Source organism: Oncorhynchus clarkii, chromosome 22 (genome assembly GCF_045791955.1).
Source record: "Oncorhynchus clarkii lewisi isolate Uvic-CL-2024 chromosome 22, UVic_Ocla_1.0, whole genome shotgun sequence".
Taxonomy (NCBI): Eukaryota; Metazoa; Chordata; class Actinopteri; order Salmoniformes; family Salmonidae; genus Oncorhynchus; species Oncorhynchus clarkii.
The window spans coordinates 32820866-32846926 of record NC_092168.1 but is presented as its reverse complement, the minus strand read 5'-3'; the positions used below and the strand labels follow the sequence as shown (position 1 = coordinate 32846926).

The window sequence follows — 26061 nt, the reverse complement described above, 5'->3', positions numbered from 1 at the left end:
TTCACTTACTTCTTCAGTTTTGCTCTGAAGTCTCCCTTAACTCCAGCATCCTCTTTCCTTTCCTCAACATGCATGTCGGTGTTGCATTCTATTTCTCCAGCTTTGTTAGTTGCGACACATCTGTACTGTCCGGAGTCAGACCTTGTTATTTCTGTGATCTCCAACTTGGCCTCCTGTCCCTTCTGCTCAATAGTGATGCGACCACCATGAGTGATCTGTCTCCACTTGCCCTTCATCCATTTCACGTTAGGAATAGGATCACCTCCAACTTTGGCAATGAAAGTTGCAGTGCCCTCTGTGAATTTAACACAACATATTGAAGACATCACTTGCTATTGAAATGTTAGATATCCAACTATTAATAAAAACTGTAGGCTGTTAATGGAATACTAATTAAATGCTTCTAAATCTCTTTTCATCACACTTACTCTCGGCTACATGGCAAGGCTTGGGCTCCTCGATGAAGAACAAGTTGTCCAGTTTCTTTACTGGTGCTGCAGTTGGTTCCTCTGCAGCGGGTTCAGGTGCTGCTTTGGATTTCTCTGCCATTAAGCATAATTCAAGAAGTCTGTTATAAAAACCATAACCCTTCATTCACGACAGCTGATTCAACCAATGTTTGGATATGATTTGAATAAAAATATGGTCCAGAACATGTACCTTTGATAGTTACTTTGGCCTTGCAGAATTCACTACCAGCCTCATTGGTTGCCTTGCAGAGATAGTCCCCTGCATCATTCTTTGATACGCGCATGACCTCCAAAGAAGCAACACCATCGGCAAAACGTATGTTACTGCTGGAATTGTTTTTCAAGTCTTTCCTGTCCTTCATCCACTGAATCTTCATAGAAGGTGATCCATGGACATGGCAGCTAAGATGCAGGTTCTCACCCTCGGTCAGCGTGACAGGTTTTAGAGAGGGGTCAAATGTAGGGAGCTTCTTGTGTTCTGGATTAATAAGGAAGAGTCATGGAAAAACATACATGGCATATGGTAACGCAGACACACATTATTTATATCTAACTTTCTATGGAGAAACACAACATAGTAGACAAATAATAATATGGACCTACCAGTTATGGTAACTGTCAATTTGCAAGAGGCAGTGCCTGCTTCATTGGTTGCTGTGCCGGTATACCTGCCACAGTCTGAGACTTTGGAGCTCTTGATACACAACACAGCCACATTGCTCTTGAAAGACATGTCATAGTGATCAGAGCTGTGAATCTCACTGTCATCTTTATACCAATTAATGGTCATGGGCTGAGATCCAGACAAACGTGCCTCAATCTTCACCATCTTGCCCTCCGTTTCCTCTAGGGTCTCTGTGGGCTTTTTGGTGAATGAAGGTGGGATTTTACGCTCTGAAAATAAATGTTAAAGCGTTAATGGTTTACAAAACAAGATTGTTCACTTAATGTGACAGAGGAGGCTAAAGCAAACAGTACTATACCAAAAGTTTCTCTCAAGAAACATGAAAGGGACTAAAATTGTGAGGCAGTGGGCCAAATACCTTTGACAGTAATTTCAGTGGAACAAGAGTCCTTCCCAATGTCATTAGTGGCATGGCAAATGTAGCGGCCATAATTTGATTTATCTGCTTTCAATATAGTGAGGTGTGGGGTGTTATCCACACAGGCCATCTTGTAATTTCCCCCTGATCGAATATCTTTGTGATCTTTTGACCAAGTGACTTTTAATGGCAAAGATCCAGTCATGTGGCATTCCAATTCCACACTATCACCCACTGAAATGTCCACCATGGGTGACAGCTTTTTATCAAAGACAGGGGGATATCTTGGCTCTAAAAGTTCAATGATGGGAAAGAGTTGGAACATACAGCATACTTTGAAATGAAAGCATTGATACTGTACAATATGATACTGTACTAATACAGAACATGCACTGTCTCTCAGTCAGCAAGTAAAAAAACAACCTCTTTGAGGAACAAACGACCGACCTTTAAGAGTGAGTTTGGCTCTGCAGGATGCAGTCCCAACACTGTTGGTAGCAACACAAGTGTATTCCCCAGAGTGTCTCATTCCACCTCTGGTTATTTGTAGGACAGCCGTGTTATCATCATAACTCATGGTATAGTCGGTGGATTTCACAGTTTCACCGTCTTTAAGCCAAGAGACCTCAATGGGGGAGGAGCCTGCCACACGGCACTCCAATTTGACTTCCATTCCTTCAGTCTGTTGAATGCTGGTTATTTTCTTGGGGAAGGTTGGTGGCGTTTTTGCCTCTGAAAATAGGATAATTTAACAAAAAAATATGACATTAGCTGCAAAAAAATATTAAAATTCTTCATACTAGTTGTTAATTTCATAGCCAAAGCAGAGTCAAAGCTGAATATTTTCTGATTAAAAAGAGAACATTCCTAAAAAAAGACAAAGGGCATCACCTTGGACAGAGAGACGACAGCTGGATGAGGCTGATCCTATTCTGTTTTCAGCTTTGCATGTGTATTCACCAATATCAGCCTCGGCTGCTTTGCTCAATTTCAAGCAAGCAATGCCTTTGGAATACTCTATTTTGCAAGCAGGGGAAGACCTCACTTTTCCGTCGGCCTTATACCAAGCCACCTTAATGTCAGGGGTTCCTCCAACATGGCATTTCAAACAAACTGCATCACCAGCAGTAACTTCCATTGGCTCCAAATGATCAATGAAATAAGGTGGTTCTAAAGTGACAGACATAAACAGTTAAATCAGAAACATGCACATGTACATCAGATATATACAGCATAGGACTATCCCAATAAATTACCAGGTCAATTTAGGCAAACTAACCTAAAATGAACACTTGTGCTTTGCAGGTATCTTTTCCGGCGTCATTGGAAACTTCACAAGTGTATTCCCCACTTGCTTCCTTATCGTCACTGTTTAAACACTCCAAGATGCAGGAGGTCTCTGTGGTAGTGACGTTGTGCTTATAAGAGGCATATAGCTGTTGGCCGTCCTTATACCAGGTGACAAATATCTTTGGGGTTCCAGTGTATGTGCACTCAAGTATCAATGATTTTCCCTTTTCAACAGAGTGGTCGTTCAGCTTCTTAACAAAGCTAGCAGGTTCTGAGTAAAATCATACAGAAGTTTGTTAGTCCACATTCTGATAAAAAAAAAATGTAAATGTTGTTTTAATTCTATTAATAAAAATATATAATAAAAATAAATATTTTCAATTATTGACCAACCTTTCACAGACAGGTTAACTAGGAAACTTTCCTTCCCAGCATCATTAATAATCTGGCATGTATACTCTCCAGCGTGGAATTTGTCAATTTTGGATAGCTCCAGAGTAGCTGTATTGTCCCGAAGAGCAATTTCACAGCCTTTTCCAGACACAATTTCCTTTGTGCCTCTGAACCACTTCAGTTTCAGTGGGGCACTTCCTTTGACAATTGCTGAGAAAGTTACATTTGTTCCAGGCATTGCTTCCAATGGCTGAGGTGGCATCACAAAAGAAGGAGGTTCTAAATACAAAAAATACATACTTTTTAGCTTGCAGACATCTGACATTATATCAGTTACATCACAAAGCAATAGTAATTACGAAGCCCAAACAAGTCATGTATATTTACTGACCTTTCACAATAAAAGAGGAACTGGTCTCATTGGTTCCGGCCTTGTTTACGGCTTTGCATTTATACACTCCAGAGTCAGACCACTTAAGAGCGGGCACTTTAAGTGTGCAGGTGTTGTCACTGAATAAAATCTCATAATTTGGTCCAGTTTTGATCTCCTCTTCATCATGGTACCATGTAATGGTGAAAGGTGCAGAACCAGAGACTTTGCAGTCCATTTCACCAGCTTTTCCAACAATAAGATGAGATTCCTTCAGTTTCTGTGTGAATGTTGGAGGTATGGTTTTATCTGTTATAGGAGGACAGGGTTAGTCACCAGGCATTAGGCAAAACACTAGGCAATTAGACAATTAGAAAAATCTCATATCATACTGTGTATAGGAAGGGGCCACCCACCTAGGACAGTGAGGTTTAATTTGGTGAGATCACTGCCAACCTCATTTTTGACCTCAAATGTATATTCTCCCATATCAATCCTCTCTGCAGACAACACTTTCAAGCTGGAGATCATCTTTGAGAAGGAGATGTTGTACTTCTGGCCAGAGGAGAGCTCGACTCCATTCTTAAACCATTTTGGTTTCAGCTCTGGTGTCCCCGACACTTTGACTTCTAGAGCTGCAATATCACCTGCAGTCACACTGAAAGACTCTGGTCTCTCCACAACTTTAGCGGGTTCTGAAAATAAAGAACACGAGCAGAGGTGTGCTTACAGAAACTGAATAAAAAAAAAAACAATGACTGGGGAAAAAACTAAGCGAATTAGGGGAGAAAATGGAATTAGAGACAAAATGGAAATGTACAAACCTAATACAGTTATGTTAGAAAAACATTCCACAACTCCGGCATCGTTTCGGAGTTGGCACGTGTATTTGCCCATTGCCAGTGAGTCTGCTTTAAATACTTTAAGAGGGAGCTGGTTGTTTTCAAATGTAATTTTCTGGATGTCACCATCTCTGAGAATGTGATCCTTATTCTGTAACCAAGATGCAGTCATTGGTTGAGAGCCTTTGACAGTGGCTTTCAGGGTGACTTCTTCACCCAATGTGCATGTCGTATTCAACAATTTCTCCACAAACGTTGGTGGTTCTGAGAGAGGACAAAAATGGAGAGGCTAAAAATAAAGCATCATGAAGCAGGTTCAAAAAATCAAAAAATACCCACCAATGACGCATTTCTACTAACCTCTGAGTTTAACTGTAGTACAGCATGTTTCATATCCTATACTGTTTGATGCCTTGCACTTATATTCTCCAAAATCTGAAGCTTCCAATCCAATGATATGAAGAGTGGCAGCAGTATCCTCATTCACAATCTTATATTTCCTACGTTCCTTTAATGGCGTTTTGTTTTTGGCCCAGGTAATCTCCAAGGGTGCTGTGCCAAACATCTCACAGTGTAGGCTAGCATCCTTTCCTTTCATTCCTTCAATTGGCTGAGGTACTTTGAGGAAAGATGGTGCATCTACAAAATATTGAGAATCGTTAAGAAGCAGCTGTTTGCTACACGCAGCAAAGCTTCAAATACATACCGGTGTAATACCACCAACAGACACTATACTAATAATGGATTATTATGGAATATTAAATGGAATATGTAAAATATCAAAATCCAATGTAATTTATTACTGGCTAACCTTTGACTCTAAGAGTTGTGCTGCAGCTTATACTTCCAGCGTCATTGGTTGCTTCACAGGTGTAGACTCCATTGTCATCAAATCTTGTGGTGCGCAGCTCAAGGACTGCCATTGAGTCAACAAATGATTGTCTATAGTTGTCACCATCTGTGATCTTAGTGTCATTTTTGTACCACTGCATTCGCAGAGAGGGGGAATCCTTAACTTTGCATTCAAGACGGAGTGGCTCGCACTTCTTCACAAACTTTGTGACTGGCAATTTTAGCGCAAATTCAGGAGGTTCTGCAAAGCCAACATTTTGCAAAATTAGCTTATTGAAGCACATGCACCTTGACACAGTGAAAGAATATGAGGCTTGCAATGAACTGCAAAAATATGTCATTTGATGACTTGATGCATCTGTTAAGGAGTAAAGGCAAGAAGAATGCGTCAAGGGAAATGGGAAGAGTGACACAACATTTGTTGGTGTGATGGAGAAGCAGGTAAAGGTGCTGTGAACTGGTCAGGGAGCTGTGAACTGGTCAGGGAGCTGTGAACTGGTCAGGGAGCTGTGAACTGGTCAGGGAGCTGTGAACTGGTCAGGGAGCTGTGAAAAGGAGGTGGTGGAGGAGCTGTGAAAATGCAAAGCAATAGAGCACAGATAAAAGCAATCGAGGACAGACGGAATAATCGAAGCCAGTTGAGGAAAGATGGGGAGATGGTAGCCAATGCATGAGTTTAAAAAAGAGCATGTTGCAACCTTTCACCATTAAAGCAGCACTACATCTTTCAATGCCAGCATCATTTTTAAATTGACAAGAGTAAATTCCACTCTGCAAAACTCCAACTGAGTAAAGATCTAGGAAGCAAGATAATCCTTCCAGTCCAATAAAACATGTAGGTCCAGTGATCAATTCAGTGTCATCCTTAAACCATTTCACTGTGAAAGGAGGTGTTCCTTTAAACGTGCTCTTAAATCGCATGTTGGCGTTAGGAAGGGCAGTATGAGACTCAGGCAACAGAACAAAGCTTGGTGGCTCTAAAGAAACAATAGCAACCAAGTTAATCAGCTGGCCTGACCCTAACACGAGAGAGAAATATATAAAATGTGTATAATTTTGATAAATTCTGACCTTTCACCTTCACTGCCCCACTGCATTCAACACTTCCTGCTTTATTTGTCAGTTTGCAAGAGTAAGTGCCGGCATCAGCTCTCTCTAGCTGTTCGATTTCCAAAGACATAGAAATGTCTTGACAAACAAGTTTATATTTTCCACCAACGTCAATTCTGTTCCCATCTTTCTGCCATTCCACAGTGATAGGAAGAGATCCAGATATTTCGCAATTCATTTGAACAAGCATTCCAATATTTCCTGTATTTCACTCAGAGGTTTGGTGAAGCTTGGAGGGATAGTTTGTTCTGTTTTCACAAGAGCAACAACAAAACAGTCAAACCCGTGTTCATTGCATATCATGTCATAAGCGGTATACTATCATACCAATTTGTTTGAATATAAGATTTTAGTACAATAAACTTGATTTTGCAACTGCATGTCTCAATGTGGTTTGAAACCTCAAATTGATAGTCGCCTGCATCCTCCTTTTGTGTAGTCTGCATATTAATTAAGGCTACTAAGGTTGTTCTCAAAGCTAAGTTTGTATTGTGGATTTGACTTGAACTCTTTGCTGTCTTTGGTCCACTTCACTTTGAGCTCAGGAGTGCCTGCCACTTTGCACTCTAAACTGACTGGATCCCCAATAGTTACTTTTATCACTTCTGGCTTCTCTGTAATCTGAGGTGGTTCTAAAATGCATATAAATATACATTTTCTAATCAAATTCATACATTTTAAAGACAGAAAGACACAATTTATATCTAGCTAGCAGACTAATTTAAAAGACAAACCTTGCAATATGAGGGTTACAAAGCACTTGTTTTGACCAGCCTCATTTGCCACCTGGCAGGTATATTTCCCGCTATGATAGGCTTCACAGACCGGAATCCTTAGAGTTGCCACATTATCTTCAAAGATCCTTTCAATTTTAGGATCTTCCAAGATCCAGTTCTCAGATATTTGCCATTGCACAGACAGATGTGGATACCCAGTGACAACACACTGAAATTCAGCCGATTTTCTCAAGACAGTTGTGACATTTTCGACTTTCCTCACAAATGATGGTGGTTCTAACATCAAACCAATCAAACCAATAAACAATTATTGTCAGTGATCAATTATGTAAAGTAATTGTGTTGTCATCATGGAAGTTATGTGACCTATCACAATAGTACATATTTTAAGTAACTAACCTTTTATACGAAGAGTAGTTCTACAAGAACAACGTCCAACCTCATTTGAGACGGTACACTGGTATTCACCAACATCTACACCATAACATTTCTGTTTTTCAAGATTCAGAATGTCCTGTACTTGTGAGAGGCTGTGCTTCGTGCTGGATTTCATTTCATTTAAATCCTTGTGCTACAGGTCCTCAAACGGACCTGTGCCAATGACTTGACAATTGAAAGAGCTCTTCACAATATCAGCAGTCTTGATCTCTTTCTTATCTTTGTACCAGATTACAGATATGGGCAGAGAGCCAAACAAAAGACATTCCAAGTGGGCAAATGATCCTTTGATACTCTCTGTTTCCTTCAGTTTTCTTGTGAAAGATTGTTTCATGATTTGATCTAGCATAAATAAAAAAGAAAGTAATGAGAATACTGTTCAATCAGGTATACCTGTACAAAAAGCTCAAACTATTGATTAAAATATTTGTAAATTAGCTGACCTAGGACAGAAACTGTGGCTTCACAAGTACTGCTTCCAACGTCATTGGAAAGATCAAAAGTGTAATCTCCACTATCGCTTTTCTCTGTATGGAGAATATTTAGTACAGAGCTATTATTTTTATTTATTTTATTTTACCTTTATTTAACTAGGCAAGTCAGTTAAGAACACATTATTATTTTCAATGACGGCCTAGGAACAGTGGGTTAACTGCCTGTTCAGGGGCAGAACGACAGATTTGTACCTTGTCATCTCGGGGATTTGAACTTGCAACCTTGCAACCTTCCGGTTACTAGTCCAGCTCGTTCTGTGATAAATATAAGATTAAACAATGAGTTTTCAACATCAGAGTATAAAATCCAATTTTATCCTCATAAACGTCAACCAACCTTTGACTACCAATAACGCAGAGCATTTCTGTCTGCCAGCTTCATTTTGGCCTGACAAGTATATTTCCCAGCATGTTTTGTTTGAATATTTGAAATACGCAGCAGTGATGTCCCGTTTTCAAAGGACATCTGAGCACATTCACCATCTTTGACATCATGGTCATCCTTCAGCCATGACACAGTTATAGGTACTGATCCTTTCAGAATACACTGCATAGAAATCTCACTGCCAACTAGGGAATTCATATTCTCTATCTTTTGTGCAAATGATGGCAGTTCTATAGGTGGAAAAGCTAAGAACATTTTAACTGAAAGTATACCGAAATTAACAGATAAATATACTTAAAAGTAAGGTTTTCACGCCAACCTTTCAGTGTCATTTCACAATCACAACTTCATTTTCTACTGTACACTGGTATTTTCCAGCATCTCCGGCATCAATTGTCAACATCTGGAGGGTAACTATGTCATCCTTTAAGACTATCTTGTGTCTTTTATCATTTCTGATCGCCGAAGATGTGTTGAATGGAGCGGAGCCTGCAAGCTGTCCTTCCAAAATAATATTAGACCCTTTGATAAGTTCTTTGGATTCAAAGGTCCTCGTAAATATTGGAGGTTCTAAAAGAAAATGGCAATGAAGTCAGAATACAATCATAAAATACAATTTTATGAATCTAAAAAACAGAATACTCAACAAACCTTTAACTGTAACTCTGCTGGTGCAGTGGTCACTACCAGCATCACTTGATGACACACAAACATAATCTCCACTATCATCAACAGAGCAGTTGACAATCTCCAGTGAGGCAACTGAGTTAGTAACAGCCATTTTGTATTTCTCATTTTGTCTCATCTCAATCTCGTTCTTAAACCACTTAAAAATGATCTCAGGGGTGCCGGTTGCTTTACACTCCAGCTTCACATCACTTCCTCTCACCACTAGTTTTGTAGACTCAAGCTTCATCACAAACATTGGAGGTTCTAAAAAAAAGTTTGACATTGATTATCAGACAAGTAACCCCACATTGATGCAAGGACAACAAATGCATATTGAACTGGGAATGTATATGAAGAAAGGGCACCTTTCACAAACAAGACAGCCGTGCATGCCACCGTTCCAGCGTCATTGGCCACTTGGCATGTGTATTTAGCCAAGTCGGTGGGTTTTACTTAGTGAAGTTCCAAAAAACTTGAGTAGGTCTCTTTCTTGATAAAAAATGTGCCTCCACTTGATATCTGACTTAAGCTTTATAAACCTTTGACACTGCTTTCTTTAGATCCTGTAGAATGTGTTGCCCGGCATGTGTACACTCCAGCATCAACCTTTTCCAATTTAGTAATTTTCAGTGCAGCTGAGTTGTCTTTGATTTCAGGTAGATATCCATCTCCAGACTTAATCTCTTTCTCATCTTTGAACCAAGACAGAATCATAGGCTGGGATCCAGATACTTTGCAATCCATTGAAATATCGTTACCCATAATTCCATCAAGTTTTCAGAGACTTTGTGAAAGAGACTAGTATGATATAATCTGTTTATTGGAAAGAAAATGTTACTTCACACTGCAAGTTAAAATAGATTTAATGAAAAAAAACTTTTGAAAGTGGCGAAGAAGAAAAGCTAACCCAGCATGGTAATAGAAGAAAAGCTAACCCAGCATGGTAATAGAAGAAAAGCTAACCCAGCATGGTAATAGAAGAAAAGCTAACCCAGCATGGTAATAGAAGAAAAGCTAACCCAGCATGGTAATAGAAGAAAAGCTAACCCAGCATGGTAATAGAAGAAAAGCTAACCCAGCATGGTAATAGAAGAACAGCTAACCCAGCATGGTAATAGAAGAAAAGCTAACCCAGCATGGTAATAGAAGAAAAGCTAACCCAGCATGGTAATAGAAGAAAAGCTAACCCAGCATGGTAATAGAAGAAAAGCTAACCCAGCATGGTAATAGAAGAAAAGCTAACCCAGCATGGTAATAGAAGAACAGCTAACCCAGCATGGTAATAGAAGAAAAGCTAACCCAGCATGGTAATAGAAGAAAAGCTAACCCAGCATGGTAATAGAAGAACAGCTAACCCAGCATGGTAATAGAAGAACAGCTAACCCAGCATGGTAATAGAAGAAAAGCTAACCCAGCATGGTAATAGAAGAACAGCTAACCCAGCATGGTAATAGAAGAAAAGCTAACCCAGCATGGTAATAGAAGAACAGCTAACCCAGCATGGTAATAGAAGAACAGCTAACCCAGCATGGTAATAGAAGAACAGCTAACCCAGCATGGTAATAGAAGAAAAGCTAACCCAGCATGGTAATAGAAGAAAAGCTAACCCAGCATGGTAATAGAAGAAAAGCTAACCCAGCATGGTAATAGAAGAAAAGCTAACCCAGCATGGTAATAGAAGAACAGCTAACCCAGCATGGTAATAGAAGAACAGCTAACCCAGCATGGTAATAGAAGAACAGCTAACCCAGCATGGTAATAGAAGAAAAGCTAACCCAGCATGGTAATAGAAGAAAAGCTAACCCAGCATGGTAATAGAAGAAAAGCTAACCCAGCATGGTAATAGAAGAAAAGCTAACCCAGCATGGTAATAGAAGAAAAGCTAACCCAGCATGGTAATAGAAGAAAAGCTAACCCAGCATGGTAATAGAAGAAAAGCTAACCCAGCATGGTAATAGAAGAAAAGCTAACCCAGCATGGTAATAGAAGAAAAGCTAAGCCAGCATGGTAATAGAGCATGAGCACTGATCCTTTCCAACATGGTTGGACACTTCCATCGTGTATTCGGAAGAGTCTACTTTTTCAGCTGCAATAATCTTTAAGATGGCAATATTATCTTTTAGAGTGATTTTATATTTTTCGATTCCCTTTCATCTCCTTTCCATCATGGAACCATTTGACTTTAAGTTCTGGGCTTCCAGCGATTTTGCATTCCAAGGTTGCAGAGTCCCCTGAAGTCACGTTGATGGATTATGCTTTCTCTAAGACTTTAGCAGGTTCTACAATAAAGTCAAATGAATTAGATTTAGTTGTCACAAGAGTATTATGTGTGTAAATGTTACAAATGTATATATCATGTATATGTTTTATATAAATGTTTCAATAGTTGTTATCCAACCTTAAACTGTTAGAGTGGCATCATATTTGTTTTGTCCAGTCTCATTCTCTGCTTGGCAAGTGTACTTGCCGCCGTGGCTAATGGCAAGAATAGCAATGTTGTTCTCAAATGTCATTTTGATATTTGGATCATCATCTCTCAACATTTCAGTGCATTTTTCATCCATTGTATGGAAATGGGGGGTGAGCCTTTCAATGTGCCCTGCAGTTTCACAGATAATCCCAATGTTGCTGTAATGGTTTCAATCTTCTTCGCAAATGTTGGTGGTTCTATACAAATATTATCAATTCGATGAACCATGTTATTTAGAAAACATATTTAGACAAATCAATATGAGTTTTCTATTTACCAGCTATACCAACCTTTAAGTTTGGCCAGTGTCTTTGTGGTGATTTTACCAACATAATTGGCTATGCAGCATTGGTAATCTCCAATGTCTGCACTTTCAAATGAGCAGAACTCCAAACGAGCAATGGATTCCTGATAGATGATCTTATACTTTTGATCTGTGGCGAAGACTGGTTTCTTATTCTTCAACCAGATGAATTCAAACGGAGCTGTTCCTTTAATTTCACATTCGAGTACGGCAGGAGTTTCCTTCACTGCCTCAACCATTTGCAAATATTTTCGAAAGGAAGGGGTATCTAAGAGTAAAGATCAGATTAAATAAAATAATACAGCTATCTGTAATTTGTGGAAAAATAATTTTAAGCAAATAAAATATGTAATGGTGGCAAACCTTTTACAGATAACTCAGTGATGCTGCTCTCACTACCAGCTTCGTTTGACACCTCGCAAGTGTAGTTTCCGCTATCTAACACATTTACATTGATTATTTCCAAAGTTGCAAGACCAGCCTTGAAAGTGATTGTATTCCACATTAGCTTTGGTTCCATTTTCTAAACAAAGGTTGGGGGTTCTGAAAGAAGTATTGCGTTGCAAAACAGTAAATGTGTTGTCAAACAATAACCAATACGTAACCACCAAAGAGAATACTGTGACATAAAAAATAACATAAGAATATGTTGTAGCTGCATAGCATTAGTGGCTTAAAATATAATTAAATTATGTATTTTTTATTTAAACGGTTGCATTTTCTAAACTAGTATCTGTAGTCACACACACACTGCTATACGACAAGATATCAACATAAAGACCTTACCTTGTGCCATCAACATCATAGAACAAGTTGAACTCCCATAATCATTTGAAGCTCTTTCAGTTTTGCCTTAGTAATTTCAAGAACAACAACATTTTCTTCAAAAGACTGTTTACAATCCATTGTTTGATGGAGCTTTTTGCCATCCTTTATCCAGGTGATGGACACTCCAGTGTCCTCGTCCACTTGACCTTCGAGCCTCAGTGTATTACCAATGGCTGAAGACACTGAGGTCTCGAAGGTCTTTACGAAACTGGGTTTGTTGATAACCCTCAACTCTGAACTGCATGTAGCAGTGCCAACGCTGTTCGATGCTTTGCTGATCGATCAGCTGAATATTTTTGATTTGTAGGGAGTATTTAGTCTTGTCAGACGCTATCTGATAGTTCCCCCAAGAAGAAACAGCAATATTGTCTTTGTGCCAGACAATAGTCATTGGCGAAGAGCCAGTAACTACACACTGGAATGATGCTTGTTTGCCCACGTATAAAGTCATAGGATCAGGCATTGTACTAAATACTGGCGGGTACATCTCTATAAAAAGACATTAAAGATAGGGAAAAGGTAATAGGATATGGATACCTACTTTACATGACAAACCGGTACACTATACAAAGGTTGAGAACAGGTGCACATTACAATTCTTTGTTTAACATTCAACCTGAAAAGAAAACATCAATATACTGTACATACAGTTGCATAAATATTGTTAAAGGAAACAGAGGACTCACCAGTCACTGTCAGTTTGGCGGCACAGGTGTCACTGCCATTCTGGTTTGTAGCCTTGCAAGTATATTCACCACTGTCGGCTTTGGTTGGGCTCAGGAGCTCCAATGAAGATGTCAGTTGCCGACTGATAATCCTGCAATTTGAACTCTCTTTGATCGAAGTGCCAGACTTGAACCACTTGAACTGCACATTTGGTGCATCTTCAATCTCACATTCGAACTTGGCTCCGCTGCCAACATTGATCTCCAGGGGCATGATTTTGTACCTGAAAACGGGTGGCACTATAAGGTGCACAAAAATAAAAGTAAATTAGTACACAGGTAGATAATGATGTGAAAATGAACATGTAGACAAGTGCACAGAGCTGGAACAGGGATGGTGGAATGCAATGGTATGGTGGGATGCATTCCAGGAGTGATGGTTAGAGGAGGAAGAAGGAAAGTGACTTCATCACATCAAGATTAATGAAACCATGACAAATTTGCACATGAAAACATGCAAAAGTGTTTCAGTGCCCAGTGGAGAAAGGCCAAGAGTGAAATGTAATAGTTAATGAGTGACGCAAAAAAAAATTATAAGCATGAATAGTGAAAATACCTGAGCATGAAATAGAAGAAATAAGCATGTGGATAATGATATAAAACAATACTAAGGTGAATTAGTGGTGGGGGATTGAAAGTATGGTAAAAGCATTCTGACAATTATATACATTTCAATATATGAAATAAAGTATGAGTTTGCTGCCAAGATGAGAATTTTTTGAAATGTTACATTAGAAAAATGTAGTTTGTTTATGTGTATGGTGATGAGTAAAAATAAAACTATCCTCAATTATCTTGATGATGTTGTGGTCTTTCCAGCTTCATTCACAGCCTCAAATAAATACTTTCCTTCATGCTTCTCATTGAATCATTTCATGATTGTAAGTGTGTATGTGTCATGTTCTTTGGAACACTTGAACTCTTTGCCTGATCTACTTTACTGTCACAGTGTATGTAACCTTACAATGCTCCCCTGTGGCAATGTCCCCCAGAAAAGTGTCAATATCTGGATAATCTTTGAACTTTTCTGGAGGATCATGTTTCTGACCTCTTCTGAAATACATTCCTTCCTGTGTTCTTTTTGGATGAGTACATCTAAAGACTGTTCAGTTGGAATGGATGTCATGGGCATGTCAGTGGTGATATCAGTCATACCTACGTCTCTTTCATAAGCATTTATAGTCATACAGTTACAGTCAGTCATTCTATCCACCAGCTTGGCCACCTGTACTGACTGTTCAAACTCAGCATGTAATTCTGTATTAACTTTCATTGCTGGAGCAACCAATCTGGAGTGAGTTATTTTGGACTCTTGCACCACACTAAGTTCCTCAGTAGTTGCAGTCTCAAGTGTAGCCCGAGATTCGGTCTTTCGTGCAGCAGCCTGAGCTTTAGGTGATGCGAAATCAACTACACTCTCTGCTACTTTGACAGTCTCCACTATCGATGACAGCATTTCTTTGGAGGCTGCACTGCTAACCTGTAGTCTTTGGGGCTTGTTGATTGGCATTGTGCTGGGTTGGTCAGATGTAAGAACATGCTGCTCGCGATAGACAATTGAGTAGAAAGCTGCCTGGAGTTCAGTCCTTAGATCTGCAGTCTGGGGGTATTGACCTTCAAAAACAATTGTTATTTCCATAGGGGCACCTGGTGTTGTGATAAGATAAGTGAACATTGCATGTTTCGGTTCCTTGCATACCTTCACTTCCTGTACCTTAGTAGCCTCCAAACTGCCAAAAACATCTGCTAGTATAAGTGGCTGATCAATAGCTACAGCAGACTGAAGTGCATCTTTCAACTGATGTCTGATGTCCAAACTTGTTGGTTTTTGAAACCGAATAACAAATGTGAGCTCCTTTGGAAGAGTTTGACTTGGTTCACCAGTTACTTTAAAGTAAGCCTCACCTCCCTATTGGCATGTTATAGGTTTGATTTGGCTAGTGAAATTAGGTGGTTGACCAGTGGCATTGAAAATGTTTCAACCCATTGCTCAGCTGTAGTTGAAGCTCTCTTTCTCACCTCCAGGTAAGTAGTACAGGTTGTCTGGCCAAATCTATTGTTAGCTGTACAAGAGTACTCACCTTCATACTCTGTTTTTACCTCAGATATTATTAAAGCGTATTCGTCTTTTTCATGAACCAATTTGTAAATTGATGAAGAAGTAATGACTTTCCCATTATAAAACAACAAAACAGTAGGCTTTGGAAGGCCAGATACTGTGACAATAAATCTAGCTGCCTCTCCAACATTGACAGCTGCTGGTGAGAGTTGGGTCAAAAATATAGGCTTTTTTTTTTTATCCTCTAAAGTACTAGAATAGCGTTTTGTTTTGTGAGGTAACTAGGTGTAGAAATCTTGTTCTTCTTTCACTGTCGTCACAGTCGAGCTAGAATATTCTGCGTAAAAAATATTGAGTTAGATTGAGATAAAGTTTCCATAAAAGAAAGGGTTATGCTGGTCAATTGTGTGTCCGTTGCATAAGCATAAAGGGTGATATCAAGACAACACCAGACAATCATTTACATCAGCATATACCTCCTTTATTTATACATAAATAAACACTGTTAGAGACTAACTAAAGTGATATCTGTACAAATAAATAATGTATTTCAATTACTCCCATTTCCAAATGAATCCATTGCTTGTTCATTCAGATCAGTCAAATTTGTGAATATTTTATAACCCCAAATATATAGTATTCATTAAGAATATAATTGCCTCTTAAATATACAGTGAATCATACATGTATTTACAGCACACACAATTTGTATATAATGACCCTTTTAAAAAATATGATTTTACAGCCAACCCCAAGGTTTTATTTTGAATGGTGTAATTTTACATTGTGGTCCTAATGAAAAAAATATACTCTACAATAGTACATTCAATATTACATTTTAATTGTATTCGATAAATGTTTTTGTTGTGTACCAGATTGTTTTCAAATTCATTCATTCATCAAAAGATAAATAAAACTAACTAAACTCTGCACATCAGTGATTCTAAGCACTATGCCATAAATAATAACATAAACTTTATCATGCTAACAACACTGAGTTATCATGGATGCATACGTATATGATTCATTTGAAATATTTGGCTAATTAAAACATTGGACATTTTGATACAAGATCTTAATATGGGCCTAACACGAATGCCTTGATAACAATGTTTTGATTACACATGCGTGGTAAGTATTCATACACATTTTGCCACCTTAAATAAAACATTAAGCAATAACTTTTTTTTTACTGTTTTGAAAAGCAAACATTCCCCTTCACCAAAAATGATTATAACATGTATAATAATTCTGATGTGTGAAGTGAGTACACACTATACACAATAAATAGGATCTACACTTACATACAGTAAAAACATTTTAATTGAGTTCAAAAAACAAATGACATGAAGAGATTAGAACACTTTCAACAAAGCAGTTGTTTCAGTATATCCAGATTTGTTTTGGATAAGACACTTGTACTCTCCGGCATCCTTTTGGGTGACATTTGTGATGATCAAATTAAAATGTCCAGATGCTCTCTCTTGGATCATGTACCGAGTGTCTTTCACTGGATCGCCATCTTTGTACCATTCAGCGGTGGGATGAGGTTTACCATTCACTAAACACTGGAGGACCACTGGAGTTCCTACTGCTGTGGTAACGTTTGTCAAAGGAATAATGCATTTTGGTGGAGTTTCAGTCATTTGAAACTGGAAACTACACAATTCTGATGACTTTCCTTTGAAATCTATTTTGTCATCTTTGGCGGGCTCTGCGAAAAGGCCAAAGTTTATACTGACATATTTCTGTCCCAGCTCGCTCATCTCATTGTTCGTCATGGCTACAAGTCTAACAGCCTTTTGTGATTCATCAGCTTCCTGCTCAAATTCAAATTCCAGCTCTATTTCTGATGCTTGCTCACCATCAAACTGATTCCCAACAACCAAGTCAAACTTTTGAGGCTGAACTTTAGCACTACCAAGTGACACAGCTGTCAATTCTCTCCCTATTGTTTTTCCTATAAAGCTTTTAGGATTCAACACAAGAAGAGATGCCCTGCAAAGAGTTTCCCCAACCACATTGATGGCCCGGCAGGAGTATATTCCACTATTATGAGCGCTGACATTCCTAATCTTAAGGAAATGATTGTCTCCATCAGATGAGTGCAAGTATTTATTGTTATTGTGAGGGATCTTTTTGTTACCTTTAAACCATGATACTATGGGTGATGGAATTCCCATCAGAGAACACTCAAACATTACTGTTGTATTCTCAGGGGTTTCCATATCACAAATTGGGTTGATGAAGCGAGGCGGCATTTCTGTGACCTCAAAAGCTATTTTCAAATCATCCCTTTCCTGCGTTACAAAGTCAACTCCACTCTCCTCGTACATACTCGGAAGAACATCGAGTGATATTATCATACTTTTATTGTCAGCGGTGTATTCTGGGATGGTAATTATCTTCACCTGTCTCTCAAACTCTTTAACCTCATTTTCATCCAACTCCAACTCCAATAGAATTTCCTGAGGGGAGCAAGACCTCGATGAGTCATCGTCTTCCTCAACATCAAACTCCATCACATGCTGATGGGTGACTGACGGTGGTGGGAGCATATATTTGGCCTCGTTGGATATAACTACAACTAGTGCAACGCTTTTTGCCTCTCCTACATAGTTAACAGCTTCGCAAATATATTCACCTTGATCAGCTTTCGTAATGTTCTGAATAACAAGCGATATATTGTCACCATCTCTGTCCATTGTAATCCTTTCATCTGCAACAAATTGGGTTTTGTTTCTAAACCACTTCACTTCAGGTGAAGGCAACCCAAACAACTCAGCATAAAACGATAACGAATCATGTTCAAAAACTCTCCTTTTGGTGAGAGGTTTGAGGAAAGCCGGAGGGATTCCCTGGACTTTTTCCTGTAGTCCTCCAAGGCCAAGGGCACGCTCTGAGAGGAAACGTCCTTCATCTAATCTAAATGCAGGGGGTGTTGTCTCAATGCCCTCATCATCGGGTGACCTCAAGAACTTAGCAGGAGAAAATAACCTCTCACTAGAGTCAGTGGATGGTCTTTTACGTTCAAGAGGAGAGAAGGCATACTCATTAGGGGTCATATAACCTGCCGGGGTTTCAGTTTCAGGAGTGTGGAAAGATTCTGGAGTTTTAGGAAGCTGCAACATTTCATTTGAAGAATCTGGAGTATAGAACTGCTCGATTTCTGTTAATTCCTCACTAAATGTGCTACCACACTCTATGGACATTTCTGACTCTGGTGATAAGGGTCTGCCCCATTCAGTTGGTGGGTGGTAGTAGTCATAAACAGTACTGAAGGTCACTACCTCCTCCTCAAGTGAGGTCACACCTGAAGCACCTTCACTGACAGCCGTACTTAGATCAGCACTTTCCGGTTTAGCCTCTGCTTGATGTTGTGAACCTTGTGCAGCAAGATAATCTGTACACCCATCTCCTTTGAGCTTGACGCTAACTGATTTTGAAACCACTGAAGGCTCACCACTCTCAGCAACAGCATGTTCCTCGTTTTCCTCTGCTGTTTCTTCACTAACAATTTCACTATGTGCCCAAGAAACACTGACAAATGCGCTATCCTTTGAGAGTTCAGATAGAGACAAGTTTTCATTAATATCAGACATGTCATTGCCAACAGAAGACTGAGTGTCCAATCTATGAATTTCTGGAGTTGCAAATGAGCCAGATAATCTTTTTAGCTTTACAGACTCATCACAGACTGACGCTGAAACATCATCTGGGGTCACCGACACTGGGACTTTCTCACGAAGACTGTCCTCTATCATATTTTGATCTGTTACATGAGGTCCCATACTTTCTGTTGAATGGCTAGTCTTTACTGCTTTAACTGCCTCAGGTCTGACAGGCTTTGGTGACACCTGCACCTCTCTTATACTTGAGAGGGGAACACAGTGTTTTAAGTGACTGTGGGTGTCAATTATGTCAGCTTCCGCAACAGTTTCTCCAGAAATCATACAGATTTCATTGTCTTCCTCCAGAGTATGAGACATGGTCTGGACACCCTCTGGGGCACATTTGGGGGAGACTGATTTCACTTTGGCAGAAATCTGTGCACCACCGAGTAACACAACCTCTGGACCACTTTTGGCTGAAATTAGCTTTGCTCTCGGAATCTGTGTATCCCTACCTTCTACTAACATAGTGTCTTGTTTGGACTGCAGTGGAGTTCCTTCCACAACATTAGTTGCCAATGACTTATCATCATGATCAAGATGGATTACAACTTCTGGGATATCCTCCTCAGGGAAATATGACTCTGTGGACTTTTTCACTTCATCAACAGAAGTGGTATCTAACAATTCAGGTGCCTCTGACAATGCAGGTGCCTCAAATGCCTGCTTAATTTGTGACACTTTGACTAGCGCAGCAGATGATTGCAGACCACACCCAGTAATAGTAGGTGCCTCTTTTGAAACACTTTGTTTTGGTTTAGATACGTTTGAAACATACTCGTCAGGGCTGTGGGAACCTATAGAGTTGTCCAGCTCATGCATTAATGCCTGATCAGTAATATCACTAGTATGGCTAAGAGGGGAATGCCTCAAATCTTTAGAAAATCTGGATAGTATATGCTGTTTGCTCTCACTTGCCATGTCTGCTTCTGATCTAGATAATTTTGAAACATTATCCTTAGGGTTGTGGGAACCTACAGATTTGTCCAAAGTCTGCATCAATGTCGGGTCAGAAATATGCCCAGTATCACTCAGAGGGGACTGCCTCAAATCTTCAGAATTTCCAGATAGTATATGTTGTTCCCATTCACCAGCCATGGTTGCTTCTACCTCAGAAGATCTAGCAATAGCCACAGCAGATTGGAAGGACACATCAGATCTGATTTCAACCTTTCCGGTTTGGCCTTCTGAAGAACGTATCTTCTCAGATTCACTGACTACCTGCGCGGCATCATAGCAGAATGTGAATTTGTGTTTCATAGGATGGGAACTGCCATCGTCCTCAGACATCTCTGCGTCTTTTCCAATCATTTCGAATAGAACTGGTGTTGGAGCAGTGATCCTGATCTCGACAGGAGAACAAGAATATTGTGAAGTGTCTGAAGCACTAGGTCTGTGCAAGACAGCCTGTGGCACCTGTAGTAAAGATTTCTCATCCATTTCAACACCATTGTACGATTCAAGTTCATCGTCAATCATTTGGTCAAGATCTTCTTCACTCATTTCATACTCTGTTGTCACTTTCACTTTATACGAAGACACTGGCGATGGCAATTTTCTTAATAGCTTACTTTCAGTAACTTCTAGTGTAGCAGAGGAGGTTGACTTTCCGAATGTATTAGTTATAACACAACTAAATGTCCCTTCATGGTATATAGTGGGATAGTAGATGGTTAGCGTGGTTTCATTCAATTTGGTGAGAACATCAAAGTCTGGGTTTTGACCGATTGGTTGGTCATCTTTGAGCCAAGTAACAATTGGTTGAGGGTCACCCCGAAAACGACATTTAAAGTCTGTCATCTCTCCCCTCTTTACTTTCAAGGATGAGATTTCTCTCACGAAGATAGGTACAGAAGTTTTTGGTGAAGTCTTAACTTCGTTTGTCCTCTGAGGCATGTCCATTTGGTGAAGGTTTTCTTTTGAGCTGGATTGTTTGCCATCTTTTGATAGCATTTCTCTATGTCCTTCTTTCCTCTCTGCAGTCCCCATAGCCACTTTTTCATTGTGTCTCAAGTCAGATTCACAATTAGAAGGCCCTTCTGCACCAACTTCAGCTTGAGAGCCATGATGACCAATGTGAAGTTCTCTCGAAAGTGAACAGCATCTACCAAGTGAGGCTTCTCTACCAGGTTCTTTCACAGGTGATTGACCTCTGTCATGTGAGCGTTCTCTGCCAGGAGAGGGCTCTCTACCAGGTGAGGTTTCTCTAACTGATGAGGACCCTCTCACAGGTGAGTGAGACCCAAATGACATTTGATGAAACGTCTCGATATGATGAGAAACAGGTTCATAAGAAGGACCTTCATTGGCATCCTCTCCACTAACATCAGTTCTCCTACGATGGTGTTGTGAAAGTTCAGCCATAGCCCAATCCTCTTGAGAGACATGCTCACCAATCTGATGTTGTCTCATAGGTGAAGATTCTTTCACAGGAGAGTGCTCTTTCACATGCGAGGACCCAAGAGACATTGTACGAGACTTCTCATTCTGATGAGAGACTGGTTCAAAAGAGGAACTTTCATACTGACCAATGTGATGTAGTCTCATAAATGAGGGTTCTTTCACAGGTGAGCGTTCTTTCACAGGTTCATTAGAGGAACCTTCCTGAGGTCCACTGACATCGCTTTTCTTTGAGTGTTGTGAATGTTCAGCCAAAGCCCAGTTGGACTCTAATTCAACAGCTTCTTCTTGTTCGGTGAGAACGTCTTCTTGCCATTTTAAGATGCGCTGAGCCAAAGCTTCCTCTTCGCTCACAAAATACTCACTCTCTGTTGTCTGCAGCCTTGTTTCATCTACAACGGTTTGTGGAGGAGGGGGCAATTGGAAACTTTCATCTCTGAAATCATGATGGACATCCTTACTCAGGGACTTTTCCTTTGCCGTCCTTTCTGGTGAAGATCTTCTTCTTTCATCTCTGTAGTCATGAGGGGCATGCTCACTCAGAAACCTTTCCTTTGTTGTCTTTTCTGGAGAAGGCCTTCTTGAACCTTCATGGGCTCTAGCATCACAGAGAAGCATTTCCTTTCTTGTCTTTTCTGGATGAGACTTTCTTCTTACATCTCTGTATTCATGAGGGGTTTCCTCAGTAAGGAACTTTTCATTCATTGTTTTTTCTGGTGAAGACCTGTCATATCTGTATTCAGGAGGGATATCATTCTCAGTAAGGACATGTTCCTTTACAGTCTTTTCTTGTGAGGACCTTCTCTCATCTCTGAAACCATGAGGAACATCCTCAGTCGGGAACTTTTCATAGTCTGTCTTTTCTGGGGAAGGCTTTCTTCTTCTCGTTGAATCTGCCTCAGAGTGAGAGGTTGATCCAAGAGTAATGCCTTCAGCAGACATTTTTGACTCCGCCACTTTCCTAGCGATATATGGGGAGTACTCTGCAACAACCCAATCAGAATCCAAGTCAACAGCTATCTCCTGCTCAGTCAAGACGTCTTGCTGCCATTTAATGATTCGATGTCCCAGAGCCTGTTCCTCACTCCCAAACATTTCACTTTTGTGGGTCTTTTCCCGGGATAAAAGACACTGCTCTTCTTGTGTTTGCTTCTCACTGGCACGCCTTTCTCTTGGGGAACGGGACAAATTCTGTACAGGTTCACTCTTCAATCCATAAATATTTTCCTGGGATAAATGGTGCTCTTCCTCTGTTTTCTTCTCATTGGCACTCCTCTCTTTTGATTGGGAAAGTGAAACAATCTGGAAAGGGGCAATATTTTCCAGGGATAAACTGACCTTTTTTAGGGATAAATGGTGCTCTTCCCATGTTACCTCACTACTTTCTGCAGGACTCTTTTTCTGAGAACTGGGCAAATGTTGGAAATTTAATGCCTCAGTTTCTGTTGCAGATTTTCTATCTACCTCCTCACCATACATATTGACATGCCTCTCTTTTGGGGAATTTGACAAATTCAATTCATTATTTTTTTCTCGTGATACAGTGTTCTCTTCTCCTGTTTTCTTCTCACTGGCACTCTCCTCTTTGGTTTGGGAAAGGGACAAATTCAATTCATTATTTTTTTCTCGTGATACAGTGTTCTCTTCTCCTGTTTTCTTCTCACTGGCACTCTCCTCTTTGGTTTGGGAAAGGGACAAATTCTGTTCAGTTCCACTCTTTACTCCATACACATTTTCCCGGGTTAAGCAGACCTTTACCAGGGATGGATGATGCTCTTCACAAGATTTCTCTTCAGTTTTTGTGTCTGTTTTTCTCTCTACCTCCTCACCATATAATATTTCAGATTGCGTGTATGACAAATCCCTTGCCTTTGAATGGTCGGTCTCATGCTGAAACTGTTCCTCTTGGTCCATCTGCATTCCTTTTTGCCATTTTCTAATCCGCAAGGCTAAAGGTTTATCTTCACATTCACTCTCAATGTTCTCATACCGGTTTTCTGCAAAGCTGGGTTGTTTTTCAAATTGTTCTTCAGTGCTCTTCACAGTATCCTCTTGTATATTAGTCGTCTTACTGGAAAATATTTCCTTCAGTGGTTTGTTTGAGCTTGTTCTAAAAAAATCATCCTTTTCAGCAATGTTTAGAGATCTCCTTGTTTCAGAACAAGCTAAGATAAAGGGCCCCTCCATCTTTGTCTTCAAGTCTTCAGACAACTTCTTTCCTAAATAGTCCTCACCTTGATTTCCTATGTAGTGTGCACCTCGATTTTCTAAATCCTTACCTATCTTATGTTCGAATCCTAACTCATGTTGAGGTTCCCCTTGAGTAAGGACCATTTTATCCATATGTGTTTCAGAGACTCCTTCATCAAAGTATTTTTCATTTCCTGTCGCTTCTAGATCATCTTTTAACATTTGAATGGCCCTAGTTCGAGACTGAGGTTCAAATGAATGTCTCACGCGGGGCTGTGTTGACTCAGCACAATGTGTGGGAATTCTGTCATATCTACCATAGAATTTGGCAGACACTTTATCGTTTCTAACGTTTCTTTCAAAAGGTCGAGCATGCTGCAAGTCTCCAGGTAAGGAGGCAGGATTCTTGACCCTTAATTGATCAACATAATCTACATAGCTGGTTTCACTCACGTTTGACTCCAAGTCAAACTCTGATGACAGCGTAGACATAGAGAGCCTCTTTTTTCGTTTGACTGCACTTTGTAACAGGCCAAGCTTGGCTTTTACCTCTTCGTGGAGGCTTTCTGTGTCACTGAATCTATCACTGCACCTGTCACTGAACTTGTCGCTGAATCTGCCAGTGTGTCTGTCACAGTAGATATCACTGTATCTGTCGTTAAACCTTTCAGACCTACTAACTCTTTCTCCACCAAATATAGAAGGTGGAGAGAGGGCCCGTTCAGATGCTGTTTCATTCAGATTAGTTTCTTTATCTTTCCCTCTTGATGGTGATGAACTTCTGAAGTACAAGGTGTGAACCGGTGCATCCTTAGATCTAGATCTGCCGCTAGGTTTGAACTTTTGATCAAATGGAGACCCAACACATCTCAAGTTAACCCTGAATTTGCTCTCCTTTTTTTGATCAACCAACGAGTCTAGGCTTCCGTGAAGTCTAGTTGACCGTCTCATGTGGCTTAGATCATTGCCTTCTTGTTCTTCCCTCATTGACACCAGAAGTGATGATATGGACTCTGCAGACCCCTCTGTGTTAATAACCATTACTTTGTAACTGCCGGAGTCTTTGTCTTTTATACTATCAATGACTAAACTAGTTTCATGCATGTGCAAAGTGCTCTCTGTTCGTATTCTCCGACGGCTTTCTTTATGAATTTGTCTATTGTTATGAAACCATATTATGGTTGGGGTTGGGAAAGCTACCAATCTGCATCTAAACACAGCAGGTTCCCCCTCTAAAACATTCTGGAACTTCAGCTTTTTTTGAAAAGATGGCTTGATGGAAGAATTGTTGGCTTGATCCAAGTCTGAAAAGGCTCCGCGCATCTGCCCTCTGTTCACCCGAAACACAGTCCTTTTATTATAAAACAACTCTGAAAAATAAAACAAAAATTATTTCAATAAAATGGGTTAAAAAAAAGAACATTTTCAAATTGTTGAAATGAATATTAATGAAAATATTAAATTACATGCAGCAAGTCACAAAGCCATAAAAAACTATTTCACTCACCATATTTGTTCGAATAAACGCAAGACTGGATTCTTTTTTAAAGATTCTGACACGAAAATTGCTGGATGTTTTGTTCCTTCTTCTGTGGACATTTCTTCAGAACATAAATTTCTTAAAAAGCATAATTATTGCAAAATAAACTGATTTGTTTTTTTAAATACGCTTGCTTTTGCTTAACTTAGTGTGTGATTTAGCTAAATATTCCTTACCTGACTTGCAGAAAGATGAATAAACGCCCTTTCTAATCCTTTAAATGAGGGTAAATTATTCAAAAACATTTAATGAGAAACATGGCTCTCAAATTATACAAAAAAGTACAACTTGTAAGAGCAGCTCTTCAATTGTATGAGAAGGCGTTTATTCGAACTAATATAGTTTACAGGTATAATCATGTTATTTAAAAAGCAAACAACAATTAATCACATACCACTTTCTGCAAGCCAGTCTAAGAAATATTTGCAGGAGGAAGGAGAGTTCCAGATGCAAGACATTTTAAGAAGCAATTAAAAGATGTAGCTATTTCCATATCTTTTAAAGGATAGTTTCTTCTGGTCTGTAAACTTTAAAAGATACACATCCTGTACCTTTTTGGGGACCCATTACAATACAGTATGAACCCTCATGCTTAAAGGAGATTGATTGATAGATATACCCACATTTTTTTTCTCTAAAACCAAGCCGTTTTCATCAGTGCCTGCTATACAATAACCAATAATATAATACAAGGACCTAACATTATGTGGACATTGAAGAATACATAAGATTAACATTTTCCATCAAAAACATTTTGACTGCTTGCATGCAGTGTGAACAT

At 39.6% G+C, this 26061-nt stretch overlaps 1 protein-coding gene and 1 pseudogene across 1 annotated transcript; both read right to left on the bottom strand.

The window, feature by feature from the left end:
• The window catches only part of LOC139380802 (titin-like), a 172754-nt pseudogene that overhangs the window by 115000 nt on the left and 31693 nt on the right, over window positions 1-26061 (bottom strand).
• Window positions 15939-25384, bottom strand: LOC139380803 (muscle M-line assembly protein unc-89-like). The gene is made up of 2 exons (XM_071123838.1): window positions 25248-25384; window positions 15939-25110 (listed from the first exon to the last, which is right to left on the bottom strand). Exon 2 carries the CDS (start codon window positions 25061-25063, stop codon window positions 16835-16837), a length of 8229 nt encoding a protein of 2742 aa, XP_070979939.1. The 5' UTR covers window positions 25064-25110; window positions 25248-25384; the 3' UTR covers window positions 15939-16834.